Genomic DNA, 24,078 nt, shown 5'->3' on the forward strand with positions numbered 1-24,078 from the left:
GACCGGGGTGGCTGTCAAACATATCTGTTGTAACAGGGACCTTGTTTTTGCAATCCTGCTGGATTAGTGCTTGGCCTGGAGGTAAGAGTGAAGCATGTGTGAGTTTCCAGTGAGTTTATTTAAAAATGTATCAAGCACTGAACAAGTTGTATAATCTATAAAACTTGTCCAGGCGCGACGTTACAGTCGTGTGATGTGGCCTGATATGGAACGATGTAAATGTTGATTATTTTCCAAAAAAATCAAATTGGGAAGCGTTTCATTCCTCTGAAACCAATGCCTCTGCTAACATTTATTTTTATGTATTAAAGAAACCCATATCTTCCGTTTTATCTGGTATGGTTATGAACCCTGAGTTCAACACTTTTAGAAGAGAGAAGCAGAGCAAACTGTTTTGTGTCTACTTGCAGTGTTCCTATTCAGGTCCCTGCACAGCCGTCAGCCTTTTTGTCACTCCCTCAACGTTTGACATTTGCAGAGGAAATGACAGGACAGGAGCTATCAGCCAGATAATAGGCTCTTTGTTGGGCCAGGAAACATTGCAGCTAACTATCACATCACAGGTTAGGCTTGTGAGGAGATGGGCTTAGCCAAGCGCAGCACACCACATCACATCACATCACACCACGCCATGCCACACCAGGCTATCAGTGTCACCTGTGGATTTGAACAGGCGCTCCTCTGAGATAATGGATAGGAGGCAAGGCAGAGGACGAGTGAGAGCGAGTGTGGGTGTGTACCTAAGCCTACAAATGCATGCAGGTTCTCTAAAATGGGAAACACATTTCTTCCTGAAGCACCATTTCAGCAGCAGCAGATGGAGGCCTCCGAAACAGATCACTGCCTTATTTGACTTTCTAAGTCAAACTGTCAAAAAAGATTCCAGCCTTTAAAAGTGATCTGCATACCCCTGCTGCCTCTGCATATCGTAATCTCCAGCCCTGAAGATACAGCACAGTTGGGCATCTACCTTAATGGATGCTGAGCTTCAGCGGTATTGTGGTTAGCCTGCTGCTCTCCAGATGCAACACTCCACACTCTAAACTCATCATTCACTTTTGATAGAGGCAAAACAGAGCTGGAAGCAGGATTACTAAAAAAAATGAATAAATAAATCCAATGCACTTTGGAGAGGCCGGTACATGTCACCACTTCTACCACATTCGGTTCATTCGGTTGCCTGCATTGATCTGGACAAGCCTGAAAATCAGGGGCAGTTACTGTGAAATTTCACACCATGCTCTAAAGTGCTTTGCTATTACCGCAGTTGGTAGCATTATATTCTGTACAACAATGGAGAACGATTAAAAATCAATAGTTCCACTGATGGATCGGCCTTTTTGTGGAAAAGTGCACTGTTGTAAAAAGAGTTGATTGAACATCACAGTGGTCATCTAGCAGCAGGGATCAAGGATTTGGTTCCATCCCTTCCCTGCTTGGCAGAAGAAAGAAACGCTGTTTCAGGGTTTTTTCTCCATGTCATAATTTCTAGTATATTAACACACATTTTGTATATTATACAAAACAGCATAGAAGCTAAAATGTAGCCACAAGATACCTAGTGCTGGAGAAGACAACAGTAGTGGGGTATCTGTCCTTGTCTCTGTACTAGAGGTGCATCCTGATGGCAAGACGTAGACGTCCTGCTGAGCTCAATGAGAACACAAGCAAAGCTGTGGAGAGGGCATCTGTTTAGACACTTCACTGAAGCAGGTCTTTAGGTTGTTCGGCACAACAGGCTTTACCTTACCTGGCTCTGTTCGAGATGAGGGAGCCATCATGTGCTGTTTTGCACAGGAGGAAGTCAGAGAGCAGGTTCCTGCAAACAGTCGTAACTGAGCCCCTGCTTTCAGATGCATATTGATTCTATGGCTCAGTCAAGCCCTGTTGAAATATTCTCCCACATCAGGTTAGGGCAATACTTCTCATTAAAATTCAAAATCATTTCCAACAGCTTTCCTGGGTGTGGGACTTTACAGCATGCCTTTATATCTGCATATTAATCTGCACACAGGGAACGGTTAAGAGCTTGTGCTGCATCATTAGTGAGGAGTTGTGTTTTGGTTGCGGATGCATTGTAATTTCTGTTCTTTTTTTTTTGAGATACATTTGTCAGATTAAATAATTAGAGCGGGGCACGGCAAATGGTGCACACAAATGTGCTTTTTTAGGCAGTTCTTTATTGTCAGCCATTAAAAACAAACAAAATTTTTTGCAATTTCAAGGGAGGAGTAATAAAAAGGAAAGGGAACAAAAAGCAGGAGAAAAATATTCAAATGCGGAAATCACAGCATCCACCCCCTGCTGTGCAAGTTGGCTAGTTATAATAAAGCCTTAGGATTTTTCATTCTAAATGCATGTATGCGGCTTCTTTTTCGCTTGACAGATGGTTGTACAGTATCTCAAGCGTACTGTGCCACCATTCTCTGAAACAAGGCCAATTCTCAGTCAAGATGCAAATTAAAACTGACTGGAGATCATCCAAGCATGGAGCACATGCAGTGTTCCTTCAGAAATTGGGCCCTTTAAATGGGTAGGTCTCAACATCAACATTTGTCTTTGTTTCATTCAAAAAGCTTCAATCTGATATGCAGTAGTACAGGTCATCCTTTTGCTTCCAGCAGTTTCTCTGCGTTGAGCTCCTAAGAAAACCACGGTGCCTTTTGATTATCATCCCTGCTGCTGTTAAACCATTATTTATTCCACAGAATAAAAAAAATGACACCTAAACATACCCTGGCATCATTGGTGTATGTGGTGTGGTCGCACCCCGACAGGTCCACAATTAGTGCTGCTGGCATTGACTTAGTGGATTATCCATCTAGAAGTCAATGGTTTTTCTCCAAAACAACAACAACAACAAAGAAACATGCGTGTAGAGCCTGTATTAAAACCTCGCCTCGGCATTGCGGACCCTCTTGATAATTCCATATACTGGGCCGACGGTAATTTGTTAAGAGCAGGTTGATGAGAAAGCAGAGGAAAACAGCATCCTCCTGTCTGATCGCTGTAGAAAGCTCCATTTTCTCCCCAGCCTTCCTCCTCTCACTCCCATGTACTCCTAGCAATCTCTGTGTAAAGTGTGCTACAGGATTTAAAGGCGGTCATTTTGAAGTGCATAATGGCTCTTGATCAGAAAAACTGCAATCACCTGCTGACATTTCACCTGCTTTAGTACTATGTTCAACAGACTTATTCCTTTGGTAAGCCAGAGCTGAGCTTTTGGGTTTTGTGTTCTCTTCCATAAGTCAACTATGACAAGCTGGCCTTGCTGTTTTAGTATTGTTGCTGATAGTGAAATAAGAGGGCGCATGAGGCAAGGCTACATGTTCAGCATTTCAGCCGAAGCACTGGGTCGGGCAGCATGCCACATTAAGCACTCAGTATGCAGCTATTGCCATACAGACGCTTTGAAATGAAAGTCGACTGCACTCGTCACTTAACAGGAAACCATGAGGAACCCGATGCCAATTCCCCAAATCATTTCAGCGTGTAGAATATTTCACCCTAAATTGCTGATAGAACATATGCTGCTAATAGCTAATGTGAGTTCACATACATACATACTGTCATGGTCAACACATCTTTGCATGTATCTGGGTAGAGCTGAATAAACACCCTTCTACAAAAGAATGCTGAGGAATAAATTGGAAGCGCTTGACTGCAGATTTCATTATGAAGTCTGCTGATAAGGGCAGTGCTTTGATGGGTGAATAATGCACACATACCACGTCAGCCAAATCTGTTATGCTTTATTCCAATCATGCTTTATGAATCGACGGTGTGATCCATCTGCACTTCCATTTCAAACCAATGTTGTAATCTCTGGGGAAAAGAGGAAGAGTAAAATATCACAACTGGTCATTTTGGCTTTCTGATACATTTGAGCATTTTTCACCCAGCTGCAACATTACCGGTGTGTCCTGTGTGTGTCTTTTTCTTTACTGAATGAAAGCTCTGAGACTCTGTGATGGCCCAAATGAGGAGGTAGGGCACTAATGTATCTGCATGGTAGGGTATTGGAACAACAACATAAACGACCCTCTGGAGAGGAGATGGCAAGCACTGCACACATTTTGTCTTCAGTTTTGCTCTCTGCCATCCACCCATCTACCAGCAAACTCCTCCACACACACTCATCAAGCTTCATTGCCCACAATTGCCTTAATGACAGACAGTAACAGCAATTCCCTCAAGTGAGGTTATGATTTGAACACAGCCCTCCCTGAGGCTTTTTGTCCTGTGGTGTGCACTGCAGTTGGAAGACGGTGGTCAGAGACATCCATCTGGTGGTGTCGACTTTTTGCATCACCATAAATTTTGCCTCCTGCAGGAGACTGGTGGGTGGGCAGGAGGAGAGATATGAGCCCTGGGCCCCACAGAGGCCTTTGGGTCCTTAGAAGAGCTCAGCCACTCACACACTGTCAGCAATATATATCAGACGAAGAGGCCTTGAATAGAGAGAGGGGGAAAAAGATAAAAGATACGGAGGAAGAAAGGAAACAGAATGTGAGGGCAATTCAAACACAGTTTCAGGATTTCCAAGCTTTCCATTTCATACCATCTTCTCACTTTGATCCAATATAAAACTATGCTTTCACACAGCTAACAGAGTCCACATCCAAAAAAGATCTCTATCTAATGACTTTATGTGTTTCAAGCACTACAGTGCATGGCCAATGAATACAGCCAAGTCATGTCTCAGTCTAAAATATGTGTTGTGACAGAAACTCCCCATTTCCACATGGAGGCCATTTCATGAATGACTAGTCATGATGAAACACAAAATGGTCTAAAATATATGGAGCAGAAATGCACAGAAATCATCCATTTTGGTGTAGAGTGAGTCAGATGGTGTTTCTTCTGAGAGCTCGGTGTGACTCAGACCACAGGATGCTGTCTGCAAATCCCAGTATCTACACAGAGCACGCTTTAATTGTCCTCTGCCTCAATTTACTAAATGAGCTTCCCAGCTAAATGACTCCTGAATTATTTAACGTCCCAGTGGGCACATCAGTTGAAAAAATGCTGGCAAGATGTCTGTTTCTGACATCATTTGCTGGCCAAATAGTGGTCAAATTAGGTAGGGATATTTTTAGATGCCATTTCTATGATATATTGCTTCCAAGCTAATTTTATGTCATTTTAACTTCATTGTTATTTAGTTTTGCACTTTTCGGCCAACGTACAGACGCCATTACAGAAACACCTACACACAACTATTGCAATTTATCTCTTTTAATAATAAATAATAGACTTATCTGCATCTAATCTGATACTAAAGTATTCACCTGACAAGTTTCACGGTTTATAATTTAATATTACAATTTAAGAGCAAGAAAAATACGCACAAAGACTAAAATATACAATAAATATTTCAACATTTACTTCACAAATGTACTGATTTTCAGTTATTGGAAATAACACACCATACACAAGTGGTATGAGTTATAGAATAATAACCTTTATAAAATATTGTGGTGTGCAGACAACAAAGAGGAATGTTGCGTTAAGTTAATGTGACTCAAGGAGAAAAAAGGTCAGAAAAAAAAAAAATAATAATATTACTGTATTGTTAGACTTTGATATATGAAAGAGAACAAATGAAAGGAAAATCTACCATAAGGATAATGGGAACAAGATATAGAAAAGGCATCATTGCGTCGATCCTCCATGGATTGGAACACCAGGGATTCTGTTAGTAGGAGTTTCAATGATGATGAGTCCAAAATCTTCCAGAAGTCTTCAGAAGTTGTGTTGAGTGAATCTGGTGAATGTTAAGGCTATGACATGTGCTGTGGGTGTGGGCGGAGTCATCCTGGAAGAGACCACAGCCATCAGAATAGATGATCGGTTATCAGAACTACGTAGTGACTTTCCTGCACTGTTACATCTGTTCTTTCTGACACAACACACTAGTGTTGGCATCAGACTGAATTTGTACTACTGAGTACTGACATCATACTGAGCAAACTGACTCAGGTCTTTGTGTACAGATGTCAGTTTGTCTTGCAAACCACAGCCAGAAAATCAATCTTTGTGACTGAAGCTGTTGCCATTTACCACCAATATGAAACCTGTCAAAGTTATTTAGATCTACCTTTAAAACCCCACCACATCCAATATAGGACACACAACTGCAAATAAATTCACGCCTCATTTCAGCGCCTTATCGGTTTTGTATTCTAGACTAAAATTGATCTTTTTATTATCGAATATAGTCCTACTGATTTTGGCCTTTCGGCATTTCCATAATTGACACTCGATACAGAGTAAAGTATGTTTTGCAAAAAGCATCAGCTGAGCCAGCTTTAGTCCAGTTAATACAGAGTGCAGCATAGTGTGCAGGATCATGGTGTCATATTTGCCTTCTGATTAATAGATTAACAGATTTTTATAAACGCAGAGAGCAGTTTTGCCTTTCGATTGCTGTATTACTCTGTAGTATACAAGTATAAATATGTCCTTCCCCCTGAGCAAACTCATCTTTTCGACTGCTGTCATTTCCACGCTCTGTGGATCGCATTACTGAACCAGAGCTGCGTTTTCCCCCGTAGCTTCTCTGTTCTTAGTGTTTAAGTGATCATTTACAGCTAATACACGCAAATTTTCACCTCACCTGCAAATAATACGGGATTTTTTTTAAAATTTGCATTCAAAATAGAAAGAGGAAACAGCAAGAAAAGAGGAAGGATTAATCTCAGAGGAATATGTTCATATCAGAGGGAGTCTCGGTGTTGGTTAGATTAAACAGTTTCCAGTTATTTCCAGGCTTTTCATGTTTTCAGACATGAATGTTGGCAAATCTTTACTCAATTATTTACCCAAAATAAAACTCTGACGGAGCTTAAAGGATATTTTTTAAAAGCAAGAGTTCAGCATTGCAGTCAGCCCAGTCTTTAGCTTTGTTCGGTTATAAAATGTATTCATGTGATTTTTAAGGAAAATATTGACTCACGCCGAACTGTTCTGAAAAGAAAACATATTATAAGAAATATTCTTCAGCTAATGTGCTAGTTCTAGGTGTTTTAGCTGTAAAAGAATAACTTCCCTTTTGAAAGAGTGGAAAGTAATTGTTTTCATAATCACACTGAAACTCGCCCAAGACAAAAAGTGTGAATCAGAAAAATGGCATAAAATGTTGTTGTATTAGAGGTTTGGCTTGTACATGTGCTATGGAGGGTAACAAGAAGTCACTTTTACACCATATTAACAGAGTTTTCTCTCATCTTCTCACTGAATGATACGGTTGAACATTCCAGGCCACATTTAGTCCCACCATCCTCTTCCAATAACCTCCACTCCTCTTCTCTTCTGGGAAGGTTTTCCACTAGATGTTGGAGTTTGGTTGTGGATATTTGCAAGTTACACGACAAAAATAAAGTTCCTGAAGACCAGAGTCATTTTCATGATGTTTATTGATGGACTACAAAATTCTGAATTCTAAAAGAACTGGAAAGAACACTGATTAAAGTTTTTTATTTTTTTGTTAAAAAAAAAGAAAAAAAAAAAAAATCTGTGAAGTTTACACACAAGTCAACAGTAATCTTTAAGTGACTGGATGGTAAATTTTCAAAAAAAGTGTATGCTTTTATATATTTTTACAGGATTAAATGTGTGTACAAATATGTCCCCCTCTCATAAGGACAATTTACAAAACTTTGATGCTTTTAAAAAAAAAAAAAAAAAAAAAAAAAATCCATCGTTTTAAAACTATAGCTTTTTTATTTCCGTGTGTAACAGGACTTTACCAACGCTGACGGACCAGCAGACCCAGACCAGTGAAGGACCAGCCTCCAGTCCGCATGCTTACTCTCTCTAACAATCTGTATCCCTCCCCTAGCAGCTACCTCAAAGAAACCACATTCAGCAGTATTGCACATTAAAAGCATGGAGGACGATTGTTCTGAGAGGGGGGGGGAAGTGAATAGTAAAAAAAACAAAAAAACAACCCTGACAAGATTAGAGACAAAATGCGAAAAGGCTGACAGAATCATGCAAAACAGCAAGACCTGTAGAGATGTAGAGCTTTTTCCCTAATAAGCCAGTTCATTTATTATAAAAGAGACGTCGTGTGTGTGTGTGCGTGTGTACATTATATATATGTGTGTGTGTATACACACACAAACACACGTCCCTGAACACAGAGCAGAAGACACTTAGCGACTAGCTCACTTTACATAACGTCTACCAGCAGAGGCCACTGTCTCTTTAAACGACCCGAGCGTGGGCTAAAGGGAAGGACATCTCACACTGTGTTACACTCACAGCAAGCGAAACAGGGAGGTGATTGCTCTGCTCTAATATTCCTAGATGCATAAACTCTGTTTCTACAACATGCAGACAAAAAATATTCTAAAAAGTGCTTTACAGCTTGACTCAAGCTCCAAGTAAACGTTTATTTCGAGGGGCACTTAAATTGTACAACTTCCTAAAAGACAAATATCTTACATTATTAAAAATAATAATAATAATAATATTAAATGGATATTTGACTGAGTTTTGGACCACGATTGCATGCTCAGTGTCGTTTCATTCAGATTTCAGGTGACTTAAAGATTATTTGGCACCAGTTTAGTCAGCTTTGGGTGTTACAAATCATCAAACAGGAAGAATCAGAAAAAACTCTTAAAAAGTCAGAACCTGATACAAAGATAGAATATACAATTTACCTCAAAGACCACAAAGGATGATTTAGATGTTAAGAAATAACCTATTGAATATCAACAAGATATCATCTCTTTAAGAGAGATTGGCCAATGTTATATATGAAACGAGGGGGAAAAAATGATGATTTCAGACAATATAGATTCTCTCTACAATATGCAATAGTGTCAACATATTTTTTACAACAGAAATCACTTCAGAAATACTGAGTAGGCCTTAATTGTGCTGGGTTTCAGAAATCCCAGATGTTTCTAGTGTCTGGTTCCTTCTTTATCTCTTTTTCTCGCTCTTCCCCTAAAAGCAAAATGGAAGCTGATGGAAGAAAGGCTGAACTTGATTTTGCATGTTCTGGTCATTAGTGGCAGTAAAATACAAGCGGCCATGAGAAAGGCTGTCCCGATTCTTTTCTCCTATAGAGGATAGTGATGTGTACAGAACTGGGTGGCTTATCACTATCCTCAAAGCTCATTCAGCTGCATAGGTGGCAGCTTGAATTGATATGGTAATTGACCACACCCTCTTAGCAGAGCCGAGACTCTGGGAAGCAAGTCGAGAACGGCCTAACCAAAGGGAATTAAAAAAATCTATGGTGAAAAGTGTTAGAAAAAAGCAGGACAAAAAAATCAGCTGGAAAAAACAGAAGAGGTAGAAGACAAATGGCGAAGAAGAGATCTGAGCGTTTAGGAAGCAAATATAAAAACTCTCAAAGAATCCACTTCAGCTCGTACAGACCAAATGTACCCCATAATCACAACCTTCGGGCGCCGATATTGGCAAACTAATATATTGGCGGCGTCATTATAATCGGAAAAGGCCAGACATTCTCACGAGGAACACTTTCCAAAATACATGCATCATTCTGGACATAAAAACATGTCCAATATTTAGACATTGAGACTTACATTCAATCGTTAGACCAATACAGAAGGCACAAATAAACAAAAATATCTTTTTTTTTTTTTTTTTTTTTTTTTTAAATTGAGTGTTCATAGACAGAATCAAATACATTGATTGGTCTTGATTAAGGGAGCAGAGAATAAACAGCCTGGTCCTGTATTGACATACATGAGAGTCTCTGGTGACGTCTGACTCTGTCTTTGGAATACAAGATCAGCAAGACCTATCTACAAAGAGCAACATTCAATCCCTGTAATTAGGCCAAAAAGAAATACCCAGCCTCTGAGGGACTGGGCTTAAAGGGGAATTCTGATTTTCTAAATGACTGTATAATTCCCTCGATGAGAAGTAAACAGTCATGTCGTGTGTTTAGATGAGAAATGGTTCAGGCAGGTTTGCTGTTAGATAAACCAGGAATCCTACAGTGTTCACAACAGTGTTATGAGATCTACTAGTAAAGCCACTGCATTTGTATATATATTGCTATATATAATAAGTAATAGTGCAAAAATGGTGATTAATTTATGGAAATGTTTTTTAGTACCGTTTTCATTAATACATCATACATTTTTGTACACAGGATGTGGCTATATGGGTTGGGGGTTGTGCTTGCATGCATAAGTAACAGTAGAAGTAAAAGATAAAAAAAATAGTTGAGAGAGAGAGAGAGAGAGAGAGAGAGAGAGAGAGAGAGATGTGCATTTCTCATCAAACCAATCAGAGTGACTGTTTACACACTCGACAAGCTGCAATGGTGAAATATTTGGGGCAAAAACAAGACTTGTCGTACTTTCCCCTGAAAGTGTTCGAAGCATAGACAAACAACAACCGTGTGCAAGAACGAGAGAGAGAAACAGAGACAGGGAAAATACAGAAAAGCTGATATACAGTAGCTTTCATCAGACGAGCTTCTCCAGTCTCTCTCACTCTCTCTGAAGACTCTCTAATGTCGCTTTGCTGTGCTGCTCTGCTACTAATACATTCTAACAAAGTGCTTTTATGCATGAGATGTAATTGCTTTTGGAAGGAGGAGATAAGGGATAAGAGGAATGCTTTAAAAAGAAAGCAAAACAACACACACACACACACACACAAGTTTGCTGAGGGCCTGAAATAGTGGCAGGTTGACCAGGTGGTCACCGCCCCGGACAGCTGGTGGCCGAGAAAGATGCAATATATTGTCTGTGTGAAATGTATCAACGTCACCTGCACTGGGGATTGTCAAAGAACATTCATCTAACAAGTAACGGGAAGAGTAGAATTAAGTGCTTTCTGTTTCAAAATGCAAAAATTGGACAACTGGTCTGAAAACCACCAGGTCCTGTAATAGCATCCTTGATATTTCGTTTAAAATTACATTGCATCGTCAATGTAGTGGGTGTCTAAGATTCAGAGTTCAGTAACAATTTCTGAGATCATCATAATCGAGTTCCTGATTTTCCGCTTAATTTTCGTAATCTTTGATTCACAGTATAATAAAGCTCTCACTTTAAAAAAATTACTTTCACATAAATCTATTGTACACGAAAATAAAATGTGGGTATATCATGTATAGTGTATGTACAATTGTAGTTATCTGTACAACGGCTTAGACCATGACAGCGTGTGACTCGTACAGAGAGCCCTTTCTGCCTCGCTGGCTAGAAGACAGGCCTGAATAAATATCCCAATAGATCTTTTGGGCTGGAAAGGTGACTCACTTTCCTGCGAGCAAACACTCTATAGCGCAGGAAGAGTGCCAGTGTCAGAACGTCTGCAGCTTTAAGAGTCCAGGTTTGAATCGGCTGTCCAGGTTCATTAGCTGGCTGTCGGCGTGTTCGGTTCCAGCCCAGTTTTACCAGGAGGTTGCTGGACAGCAGAGTGCTGGTACGCATTGCTTCTCTAGATGGATAGGAGTAGTAAGTGTGACATGTCCTGTCAGCTTAAATTACGTCCAAACAAGCCGGGCCCATAAAGCTGGTAGGTAGCAGCCCTCCACCGCCAGCAAATTCAGGTCAACTCCAGCAGTTTGTGTTGCATCAGTTCCCATTCTGATGCAGACATGCTAGAGAAAGAAGAGCTCAGCTATGCAGACATGTTTGACCTTGAAGACATGCACACTTTTTGCTTGATTTGTTCTCCATGTCATTATATCAGAGCTTAACTTTTTCCCTGCGTTAACAGGTTAGACAACACAACTCCACATATGCCTTCTCCACATACTTTAACAGACTGCATACTGCTGTCATCTGGAATACCATGATCAGTCTCGGTCCTCATATCTCGAATCCGAAGGATGGTCTCGTTCAGGAACGTTACCGTGATTTCGGTCCACCGGGAAAGTCTCCAACGTTGATCTAGCGCTCGGTCATCTTCTACAAAGATCTGAGCTCATTCCTGCGGTGTAGCGGGCTGAAAAAAACACTCCTCAGCAGATGACAGGAACACCGTCAGTGTTGAAAATCATACCAGTTGTGGGTTCATAAGTGCCAGCTAGGTAGTAGAGGTCCTCACTGTCCTGGTACTTTTTAGTTTTAATCATCTGTTCATACTGCTCCAGGCTAACCACCAAGCATTTGTGAGAGATGGTCTGAACATCGTTCTCATCAACGTGAGAAGACTGGTACAGAGCCCGCTGCAAAGGGGAACAGATTTCACATTCTTACTCTTTACACAAAGATCTATATTATTTTTGGAGAGGGATGTGGCATTATGTTACTGAATAAATACACTCACCTCCATGAAATCCTTCCTCTGGTTGGATTCCTGCAGAACAGCGGCAAGATTCCTTCCAGACATCTGATCCCAGTTCTGTCAAGACAAGATTGGAAAAATATGCCATGTGTTTTCAGTCCTACAGATAATTTTAAAATGTTAAATTTATGCCTATAGTGTAGAATAAATACAAAAGATCCTGACTGATGAGTGGAATCTTTTGAATCTGCAAAAGTAGGAAATGTAACCTTTTTGTCATGAAGTTTCTTTCCAGGGTTGGTTTCCTCAGGATGGTAGAACCATTTAACACGAACCACCATGTTGTTTCCCCAAGACTCCCACATGCTCTGGATGTGACCAATAAACGGAAGATTAGGCCGTCCAGCAGACAAAAAAACGGCACAGTCTCCAATACGAATCATTTCTTTGCCTCGCATAATAGCCTTATAGAAGAGTTTCTTTGCTTTGCCTTTCATTCCCCGTCTCTGCAATTAAAAAAAAAAAAAACAACTTTTCATTGCGAGTTAAAGACCTAATTAAAGACCTAATAAAAAAGCAGTGTGTAGACAAGCAAGAAAAGGCATTTCTTAAACAAAATAATAGTCAGAACTTTCAAGAACGGTCAAGACTAACCTGAGTAGGTTTCCCAAACCATTTCCACAGCTGTCTGGCTGGAAGGAACGCAGAAATCTTGGGTCTGTTCTCCACAGAAGGCAGTCTCTGCCTCTTAGCCAGCTCCTTCGTAGTGGGCAGGTGGATGCCCTCTCTCCTCTTAGGTCGTCCAACGCTCTTCTTCACTTTCTGCTGCTTCAGTTGCTTTGCTTGCTGTTTGGGAGGAGCTTGCTCATTCTGGACCTTGGGTGTGGTGGGCGGGGACTCCGTCTTCACCTCTGGTTTCTCTTCAACATCCTCATCATCATTGTCTGTTGGAGGTTGCTCTTGAGGAGACAGAGGCTGGGGCGGCACAGGAGCCTCCTCGTCCGAGGTACATGAAGACTCCTCGTCACTGGTGGTGGAGGACGAGGAGGATGATGACGACGACGAATTAAATCCAGCCGTAGAAGAGGAGCTACTGCTGGAAGAGCTGGAAGAGGTGGGGCTAGAGGCACGGGAGCTGGTGGAGCTGCTGTCCTGTTTTGTCTTTGTCTCCTGGGACGTTCTCCTTTCCTCTTCTTCATCAGACTCCGAGCTGCTGCTACTGCTGCTGCTACAGTTTTCTGATTGAGCTTCCTTCTCTCCTGAGCTCTTCACACTTGGACGGCTGTCTGTGCTGCTCCCCAGCTTACGGATACCGTAGGTCACCACGCTGTCCGTGTTAATCGTCTCAGGCTCGGTCTTGGGCTTCAGTGTTTTGTCCGTCGGGGTAGTGGAGGTGACAGCAGTGTAGTTAACGCCCATTACGGCTGTTTTATTGTCTCTCTTTGTGCAGTTCTGACCCTCCATCATCATCAGGGCTTTGGTCTTCTTGGTCTTGGGGGACATCACACCCTCATGGTCCAACTTGATCAGGATCTCTGTCTGAGGCTGTTTGCGTTGGGTTTTCACCCCAAATGCCGCTCCTTCGTCTTCGCTCTTTCGGACTCTTTTGACAGCCTTCCCACTCTCATTGTTGGACATAAAGGAAGCTAACGAAGAAGAAGGGTCATTAGAGAGATCGACAGAGAGAACTTTTCCATAAAGCGCAGATGAGTAGACAGTCTTGGGCTGAGAGTGTACTTTGGCTGGGGGTTTGGCTACAGCAGCTTTCTTCTGGCCTTCAGCAGGTATGGGAATAGAGGAGTTGGTTGTGTTGGCAGGCTGACTCTTCCTGCCTAGCAGTGGGCCACTTTTCTGGGTGGTAAGGGGTCTCTCCTGCACTGGTCCAATGGCTGATTGGTCAGGTTTTTCTTGTTCCTTTTGAGCTAGTTCAGGCTCTGGAAAGTAGAACAGGGAGGAGTTTAATGTGATTCAACACATGACCTACATGGAATGCAGTGAAGCTAAAATTGTCCCTATTCTGCCAAGAAGCCTTTCTCTCCCCAACCACAAACAAATTACTTAATATCCATGAAACCACCCATAATATCCCCTTTTGTGCCAAAGACATTTATTCCATTAAGTCCATTTCTTTTTCTTTTAACTAGAGAAAAAAGAAAAAAAAAAAAAAGGCAGCTATCAGAAACTTTAAGATTTCATGATGTCTAAAATAAGGTAGATAAATTACCAGGTTTGGGTTTTGGTTTCCTTCCTCTACCCTTATTCTTTGGAGCAGAATCATCTGTGGTTTTGGGGCTTGAGTCTTTGCTCTCAGAAACATCCTTACTTCCCTTCCGTGCTCGCTTTTTAGTACTAGCCACCAAGAGAGCAGGGGACGGCTCCGCACCTGTACAGCAAACAAAAAACATTTGTTTTTTTGTGCCAAAGTACACAATCTTCACATTTAATTAACGAAAGCTCTTAAAGTGCTACATGAATACATATACTGACTAGTCATGAGCTAGGAGGGGAAAAAAAAAACCCTCTTCAAACCTCAAGAGCAAAAACAAACGGAATCAGTGGCTGCAGGGACTCCAACCCAAACAGTGTTCTTATACAGGCAGTTAGCATAAATCAAGGTTTGTCCCACTTCCTGAGAGGACACTCACACTGTATCTTATAGTCAGGAGGCAGCAGTCTAATGTGAGAGAGTGGAATACGGCCGGTGTCTCCATCGTCAAACTCTACGGTTATCAAATCGTCCACATCGTCCATATCAGGACTCCCTGTAGACATGGAAAAATGAGAGAGATTGATATGCAGCACCATACATCTCCTTAAAGTTTTCAGGTGCTTCTTAAGGGCCCTTTTTATTCTCATCTGCTGACAGGAGCAGTAGTTAGAACCTCCATTTGAGTTTTTTTGGACAAGCCTCCAGTTCTCTCTTGACTCAGTGGGAGGGAAAATAAATAATAATTGAAGCAGAGGGCTGCATGAAGCTAAACCACATCATCATTCATTCTTGGCCTCTGTACTCTCCCACCTCCTCTGGCAGGCGTGCTAGCCTTGGCTAAAAGCTTCAGATTAAAGAAAATTAAACAAGAATCTGCCCCGAAAGGTTATATGTACAGAGGACAGAAAATACTTGTGCTTTTTTTGCAGTTTAGAAAGGTTGAAGTTAAACAGTATGTCTTTATAAAACACGATAGTCAATGTGCCATTTTAGTTAGCGTAAAGCACTTTATTGATCTTACCTCTGACCACGGTGCCTGGGTAGAGGCAGCGGTACTGTTGGCTCCAGTAGGCTGCGATTCGTGTTCCCTGAGGCAGGTATCTCACAGAGGGGGGCTTAACGTCGATAATCTGTACGATGTGTGCAGAGGGAGGGGAAAATTTTTTTTACATTCTGAAAGAGACACTGCAATTTAACCTGTATGCAGGGCACAGGGGCTGCTGCTTATACTAATACATGCAGAATGACTCATGCATCATTTTCTGGCAACGGATCATTTCTCACATATACAATCAATTCTGAAAGTGCTCTGGGTCGCTTTTGGCTGAGCTTCTGCTTACAACGGTCAATTAAAAGGGAAAGCTGGTAGCTGAGAGACTCACTGCTTAAATCAACACTCGGTATAAGTGAAGCAAATCCTGTGCAGCAGGACACAAGGTTTCTAAGGAAGTCCTATATCCTGTGTGTGTGTGTGTGTGTGTATGTGTGTGTGTGTGTGCCCCTGGCCATGTTGTGTAGTAGGTACTAGGACATGCGTGGGGCTCGTTAGTGACCGGTAAGGACAGTGTACTGTACTGACCGCCTCCTGCAGCAGCTGCTCCAGGCAATAGATATGAGGCCTGTTACCCCGTTCACCCTCAACCACCACGCTGTATCTGTAAGACATAAGGCACAGTCATTAACACACAACCCGTCAGTCTCTACTTGACAGCCGAGATACTACTAAGTGACCTAAAAAAAGAAAACAAAAAAGAAACCTCACAAAAACAATGACCACTACAAGCCATTCTACTCAAACTTTCCACAGATGTAGAAATATACAGAGTAAGCACCAAACACACAGAAGAATAATTTTAAACAGCCCAAATGAGAACAGCCACATTTCCCACAAGTCTGCAAAATATTAACAACAGACCAAAAATAAACCTGCTGACAAACACTAGATATGTTTTAGTGCATAAAAAGGGACATTAAACCGAGAGACTAAAACCCAGGTGGGCTGTAATGGAACGACAGACAAGACCTAACCACAGGCGGATGAAAACAGTCAGAGCTGAGACGGTCTCTAAATGAAGGCAGGGCTCCTTTAAGGACTAGACAGATGTGTCGAAGCCCTTTGTTGCCAATAATCAACGAATAGATTCTAATTTTCTACACTTCTTTCCCCTCGACCAGTTTATGGACTATATATTGCAGGAGGCCTGCGATGCACAGCATGCTGACAGAAATCAGGAGGATGAACTCAGAGCGTTTGGAATAAGCAAGTCAGAGAATTTTCTTTTCGTATCATATAATCGAAACAAAATGGAAGCTTACAAAAGGTAAAAAATAAAATAAAATAAATTAATAAATAAATTTTGCCAGCTCAAGAAAAGCAGAAAGCTGCGCCAGACTGAGTCACTGTGTGGGAAGCGATGGCTCTAAAGTCAGAGGACTGTGTGGAGACTTCTGGGATATTATTACTGCAGCCAAACAAATGCCTTTAACCCTTGGAAAAAAAATGTTTTGGTTTTTAAAACAAGGAGCCTTCCCAAAAATAGAGCTTATTATGCAAGCCTCAATGTTCCACAGCAGATCGAGCAGATATTTATTCTGTTTTTACTGACAAAACATACTAAGCTCCTGGGATATAGGACTCGTTACTAGGCACTAATGACTGATCCTAATCTGTATTGTGTATTGTGCACAGTCATCTGATCACGTCACTGCACTGTACGATGCATATTAATGTGATTTTTCAGTAGAATTTATAGTTTATACGAGTATGAACCATAGAAGATAAAGCGTGCACACAGCCTCCATAAATCAGAAGTCGACTTGCTGTACGTGCCTCTTTTGGTGGGAAGGTTTGGGGAAGAAGATTAGATTAGGAGCAGCCTGGACTGTTTAAAAATCCCGACCATCAAATCAAGACCCGCTCTCATCTGGATGCATAAAGGTACTCGCATTTCCAGCATGACCCAGAGCCAGCTGTCAGACCTGCCTGTCAGTGAGTGGCAGTCCTATTACTGAGACATGGGTCTGTGTGGATACTGAGCTCCCCTCTTCCTCCCCACACACACTCCCCAGAGCCAGCTTGAGGGGGTAGGCGAGCTGCTAGGAACAACTGATTGCTTGTGTCTGGAGGCTTAGGGTAAATTCACACCAGCTGCTCCCTGACAGGAGAAGGTGCATGATTGGGCTCTGGCCCCTACAAGCAGAGTTAAATCCAGCCTCCTTCATGCTTTCATGCAGTGGAGCGGTGTGGATTTACAGAACAAAATGATTATACATGATCACACTAATGATTCTAAATATAAAAATCACTTAAACGTTTGAGTTTCATAATGCTTCATTTCATTCGGAGGTTTGAGAATTTCTAATCGTTCACATCCCCCCCGGAATGTGGTACTGCGGTCAATTGTGAACCGTAATGATTAGACATTAAAATATTCACCTGAATGGGAATAAAAGGAACCGCCTTTGAGAGGAAGTGCAAATATTCACAAATTCAGGAGTCTGTCGTTACCCAGAACTGGAATCCGGTTTCTTTTAAAAAAAATAAAAAATAATCTTATTTCTGCACAGCAGGCCAGAGCTTGGAGTCAGAGCACATAAATAAGAAAAAAAAAAGTCACTGAAGGATGGACGGAAAATGTCAAATTAGTTTCCCATTACCCATAAATAACAGGCCGCAGCCATTAGCCCGGCCATCACATCACATGCATGACAATGGACCTGTCAGCAGGCTTTTCTGTGCTTAACACGCAGGGGAGACACGGCTACTTTTCTTCCTTCCCCCTGGATTTCAGTCCTAATTCAACATTGACCACATTTAATTACTGACTCGGCAATTGAACAGCATGTGGTTATGGATATAGCGACGTCCTCAAGGAGATTGCATATAAACTGAGAAAAAGAAGGAAGCTGTGAATAGAGGGTCAGGTTATTCACACCTTGACATTGAATAGAGTTAACGAATGCGGGCGCAGGAATATAAATAGCAGCCGTACACACACCTACAGGGCCTGGACGGACCGGGTGTCAATTCTGGATGCATTTATGTTGTGCTGTAACACATGGCACAGCACAGCAGACAAGCAATCTCTTAGTAGCACCTTGTTCTCACTCTCTCAGCAGATATTAAATCTTCCACAACCAGTTCTCATGGCCGTACAAACCGTGTTCCTAGAAGAGTGCAGCTAAAAGCCTGAAAATCAAACACTGCCTTGCGTAAAAGCTCTTTTCCCTCCGACACAGAGGAGAATCATTTAGCACCATACAAAGACAGGGAAAGAGCAGAAGGACACACAGAGAGAGAGAGAGTGAGTGTAGTGCATGCACACACACGCGGGTAACCCATTTCCACACACGTTCATAGACCAGCTCTCCGACACACATGACCAGCATCCCGTGCTGCCATTATTTCCATCACTCCACATATTTTTTTTATTTCTATTATTTTTTTTACTATTTTTTATCAGAATAAGGCATGTTGAAATTATTCAATGGCAAAAAGACAAAAGCATCCCTTTTTTCACTTTCTCCCCACCTAAACTGAACCTCACATATGCAGAGAAAAGAAAAGAAAATAATAAATAAGTGAATGAATGAATGAATGAATTAAATAAAATGTATTTATAAAAAAATTAAATAAAATGAAGAGGGGGAGATCTCACAGAGGAAGGTGTACATTCTTCTTTATATTATAATGTCCTATGTCTTGTAAAATGCATCTTTCACTCTGCATCTTTAAAATCTGTTTGTTGCATAGTGGCAAAGACTCCAACGATTATTTGACATCGACACAAAGCTCTTCAAAGATTTCAGGACACATTTTGATCGTTTCCAAAGCACACAGCTACATTAGAGGCAAATCAATTATTTGATGCGACAGCATGAGATTTAATGTCTCGAGAAGTTACCAGAAGTATCACAACAAAACAGATAAATTCTCAAGGTACTACATGTGCAATTACAGAGAGGATTTTAACACTGAATCACATGGACCGGGTGTTTAAACGCAAAATGTCGTATCAGCAGAATGATCAACTAAATAAAAGATATACAAAATATGTCCGAAAGCATTTGGACACCTGACATTCACTCCTATACAGTACGTGGTTCCTCTCTGAACTGCTCAAACTGAAGATATGTAAGAACATATACTTCTAAAAGGTTACCAGTAAGACATGGCTCGAGTAGATTTGAGTAGAATAACATCAAGTCCTGCACAGAGCCCTGATTCTTACTCAATCCCACTGAACCTCCTCACTCTTACACCATCAGTGTCTGATCTCACTAATGCTCTTGTAGCTGAATGAACACAAATCCACACACAAAGACACTCCAACATCTAGTGGAAAGACTTCACAGAACAGAAAAGTGAAGTTTATAATAACGGTAAAGAGAATAAACCTGGAACAGGATGTTCAACAAGCGCATACTCTGGGATGTTGGTGTTACTTAGTGTTATTGTACTAAATCTGTTAAATATAACCTACTGAATTAGATTTCTGTATTATCTTTGTATTTGTAGAATTGTCCATGTTATCAACACAAGCGAACATCACAGAATCTGCACTGCTTGTTCTTAATAACAGGTCTGAGATCGAGGTTAATCTCACCACTTGAGTAGTGTTCATCTCTAACGTTAATAAAATAAAAGTATAAAACATTGTGTTGTTACAGGCAAATAATCAGCGGTTCGTTGGGGTGATGCCGTTATCCCCCAAAGGTTGATTATTTTCCAAAGAGAGCACCTTCTAGAGTGTTTTATTCCACTTATAACACAGCAATCTGCCAGGATTCTATTTTTAAATGAATGACTGTGGACAGACCCTGCTTTTTATTCTGTTAAACATCTGCAGGACTATTAAAACACCAAATAAACCAATGAATAAAAAAAACTTGTAGAAAAATGCACTAGAACATCTACTTTCTGTTTTAATAATCATTTTAAAGTTTATCCTGAGGCTTACATGGAGCGTCCACCAATTTTGGTACCTGTGAAGTTGATGTTACCATAGCAACAATAACATCTGACAGCGAAGTGGCACTGAAGCCACTCCGAAGCTCGCTCAGTCCATTTCTCGTTTTGACTGAACTACTTAAATTCCTGCCCTCCTGAGCGCCATCTGACTCCAGGGGCCGGTTTTTAAAACTCCACACACGCACACACTCCAACTGCTGTGTATCCCACGCTGACTTCCCACAGCTGCCTGCTACAGATACAAGCCAAAAACTCACCTGCATTCACCTACCTTAGAGCGTGGTACAGAGCAGGGTGTGAGAAGTGCTCTATCTGAGCCTCTAGATTAAATATAAACACGACCAACACATCTTCAACTAAAACATATACACATCCAATGAAGAGGAAAACCTCAGAGCATCAGTCATTAAAGCTCCTTGCTCTGAACTTCTGAATCATCTGAATGCATGTGTCTAAATGTTTTTGGCACTAAATAGAGCATTTTGAAAGCCTCAATAGGCTGCATCTTATTTACCGATATGCACAACCAACAGGCTGTGAAAGAGAAGAAAAAAAAAAAGAAAAAAAATGAATATAAATAAATAACAGAGTAACCACAATGTACAAGGACAAGGCCTTTGAGGACAACTTTTAATACCGCTATATACTTAAATTGTGTATAGTCAGCCTTATGCCACTGGCAGAAACTGGTTCAGTAAGCAGTTTGCACTGGAGCTAATTCATCATTGACCCAACACTTGTAGGACAGAACCACAGAAAAAGAGGGTAAATGGGATGGAGGTGAGGTGAGGACTTACATGTCAGGTGAGTGGACAGTGTTCACGTGGCCGGCGTACAGCAGCTTGTCATCCATAGGGATAAGGACACGCAATCCATCCTGAAGCTCATCCTTATTGAGCACACAGTTACGAGGAGCTGCACGCACACACACACACACACACACACACACACACACAAAGAGAGAGAGAAATTAAGCAAATCTGTCTTTGTTCAACGCATTAATCACTTAACCACACCAAATGTTCCCATTCCACCCGAGTGCTGTCCATGAGGTAAAGTCCAGGTGCAATAACATTCACCGATGCACATTACCGCGAACGATATGCCACAAATGCGATCCAGCAGAGTCAATTGTCACAATTTAATGCTGGATTAAAACAAGCGAGGGCGTGAAATTACACCTGCCTCCTGTCACTCAAAGCTGTCTGCTTTTTAACAGCGTGTGCCATCAAGAAAAAGGGCAATTAAACAGAGACAGCACAGCTATGAAAAGATCTCAAACAAAGACAACGTTTAAGGTATAGAGCTCTGTACAGACTCTGCGTTAACAACCTTTTCGGATGACCCCATCGCAGTGAACAGCAGAGATATCGAAGACCGATATCTGCTTACCGTTTCGTAAGCTGCCAAAAGCAAAAACAGCAGCCAATCCCAGGCACACTCTTGTACAAAGTGCTAACATTAAGCTGGATGTCATTTGTTAATTAGATAACCGTCAGCTCAAAGCAATTGAGACGTTTTTAGCTAAATGAGAGGAGATCTCACATGAGATAAACAAATCACAACTGAAAACAGAGGGCTGGGAAAACACCATCAGATTACAGATAATAATAAAACAACCTGCATCTCAGAAGCAAACCTTCTATTTATATTTATATATAAACTACATCCCTGTACTGAATGTAGACAGTGTGATTGTAGATCATGTCCAGTATCATGCCTTATTTGACCAAATATGCTTGACTGCATTTGCATAGCAAATACTATTCAAATGTACACAAATGTTTTTGTGTCAGTTGATGACTGAAGGAGTATTTACCAAACTCAATGTTCCTTCTTAAAACCCCTAGACCTTATTTTAAAGCCAAACTCAAAGCCACAAATAACCTCGTGCCATATTTCTTAATGAAGCACTGTATTAAATTAAAATGTCTCGTTATTATATTCTCTATTGCTATAAATAAAACAAAATACGCTGTGGGAATGAATGAAACGTCCAGTTCAGGGACACAAATAGATTCATGTTGAGAAAGGAAGAAACAGCTAAGATCAGATGTAAGATGAGATCTTAAGCTGCACGGTTAAATACAGGCTAAATGCATATACTGTAATGTAATGATGTATATTTCAGGGATTCACTGCCACATGCATTACAGAGCATTTCCGAATTTAGCTTGAGTTTTTAGTGCAGCACAGTAATACAGTGACCTGAGACTGATGTTCATTTGTTAAATGTGAACGAACGTGCGCGCGCGCGTGCGCTCACCAGGGGTACAGGGTCTTTCAGTGCTCATACGTGGGTTCTCGTCCTCTGAGAAGCTGCTGTCCTGATTAGGTTCGAAGTCTTCATCGGCAGCCATGCTCTCCATCAGTTTACTGACAGCACCACCTTTTCCTCGGGCCTACACACACACACACACACACACACACAATAAGACAACTCGCACAACTAAACTTAATTCCAGCAACCTAACTCCACTTGTGAGGTGAGAATTGATTCAGAGAAGCCATTTAGATGAGGGCATGATGCTCAATTCTCAATTTTAAAAAGCGTAAACCCCCAGAGGAAAGCAGACATCTCTGCATTCTGCATTACAGCTTAATTTAAATAGGAAGAAAAAAATAAAAAATAAAAAAAAAAAATGGTCAAACACGAAAGCATGCTCTACATTGTGTCTAACAGAAAAAAGAACTGAAAATAGATCACAAAACAAGAGGTAGTGGGAGAGCAAAATAGATGAAGGGAGACATCCTTCAGTAATTAGGCTTGTTGTTCTCTCTGTAATTTTCCTTGCCGTGGATATTCAGAGCAGGCCTGAACAGCAGGTCATGCCTGGCCAGGCTCATTCAAATACAAGCCATTTCCCAGCAGGCCACAGGAGGAGCCTGCAGTCTGCCAGGTAAAAGTGTTCAAATCCCTCTCTCCCTGTTCCAGCCCTTGTCTTACTCTACACCCACCCAATCAACAACAAGCGCTGCACAAAATGGTCATTCCTTTCAAATAGTTATCATCTGATCTCTTGTATTTGCAATGTAAATAATTAAATAAATAAAAACCTGCTTTATGCTGCATGAATCATATGCTTTGCATCTAAGGCAGTGGCAATAAACAATTTCCGAATTTAATGGCAGTGGTGGTTGTAGGGGAAGGCAAGGTGGTGCATTTTCATCATTACCATCTTATTAGCAATGCAGACAGGTGATGCTTACCTCTCTGGCTTTGGGCTTCATTTTGCTCTTGCGCCCAGCGCCGACAGAAAGCGATACGCTGTTCTCTGAGGGAGTGCTGGGGAGCGGCGGCAGACGCAGGGGAAGCTCTTTCAACCTCTTCTTCTGCAAAACACAAACACATCAGAAGCTTTCAGAAAACGTAAACAATGGTAACAGCCACATGCAAACCCATGACAGGACACAGCATCTAATCCTACTGCAGAGCATCAGATGAGGAATCAGTGTTAATGGGCTATTCCGCTCAGAGCACTATTAAAAGGGTGAGGGAGGATATAGAAGGAGGAATAATGATGGCTGGTAATTGTAGCCTGGCAAGTTTCGGTCGTCCTTTTGAGTCAAATAACAAGATAGTCGCAGCAGGAGGTTTTCTTGTCCCACAAATGGAGCAGGCCTCCTGCTGCTGGGTTAGCATGCAGAGCTCAGCGTGCAG

At 41.4% G+C, this 24,078-nt stretch overlaps 1 protein-coding gene across 2 annotated transcripts in view; it reads right to left on the reverse strand.

Annotated features, from left to right (window-relative positions):
- Positions 1-7,411: 7,411 nt before the first annotated feature.
- The window catches only part of tnrc18 (trinucleotide repeat containing 18), a 58,254-nt gene continuing 41,587 nt past the window's right edge, over positions 7,412-24,078 (reverse strand). For both annotated transcript variants that reach the window (XM_060897236.1, XM_060897237.1), the window contains exons 20-30: positions 23,628-23,750; positions 22,684-22,819; positions 21,215-21,332; positions 16,026-16,101; positions 15,468-15,576; positions 14,883-14,999; positions 14,462-14,620; positions 12,892-14,171; positions 12,507-12,743; positions 12,280-12,354; positions 7,412-12,178 (exon numbers count right to left, since the gene is read on the reverse strand). In XM_060897236.1, the coding sequence (XP_060753219.1) occupies positions 11,972-12,178; positions 12,280-12,354; positions 12,507-12,743; positions 12,892-14,171; positions 14,462-14,620; positions 14,883-14,999; positions 15,468-15,576; positions 16,026-16,101; positions 21,215-21,332; positions 22,684-22,819; positions 23,628-23,750 (2,637 nt within the window). In that variant the 3' untranslated portion in view covers positions 7,412-11,971. The remainder of the gene's footprint in view (positions 12,179-12,279; positions 12,355-12,506; positions 12,744-12,891; positions 14,172-14,461; positions 14,621-14,882; positions 15,000-15,467; positions 15,577-16,025; positions 16,102-21,214; positions 21,333-22,683; positions 22,820-23,627; positions 23,751-24,078) is intronic.

The sequence above is a fragment of the Tachysurus vachellii genome, chromosome 21 (genome assembly GCF_030014155.1).
Source record: "Tachysurus vachellii isolate PV-2020 chromosome 21, HZAU_Pvac_v1, whole genome shotgun sequence".
Lineage (NCBI taxonomy): Eukaryota > Metazoa > Chordata > Actinopteri > Siluriformes > Bagridae > Tachysurus > Tachysurus vachellii.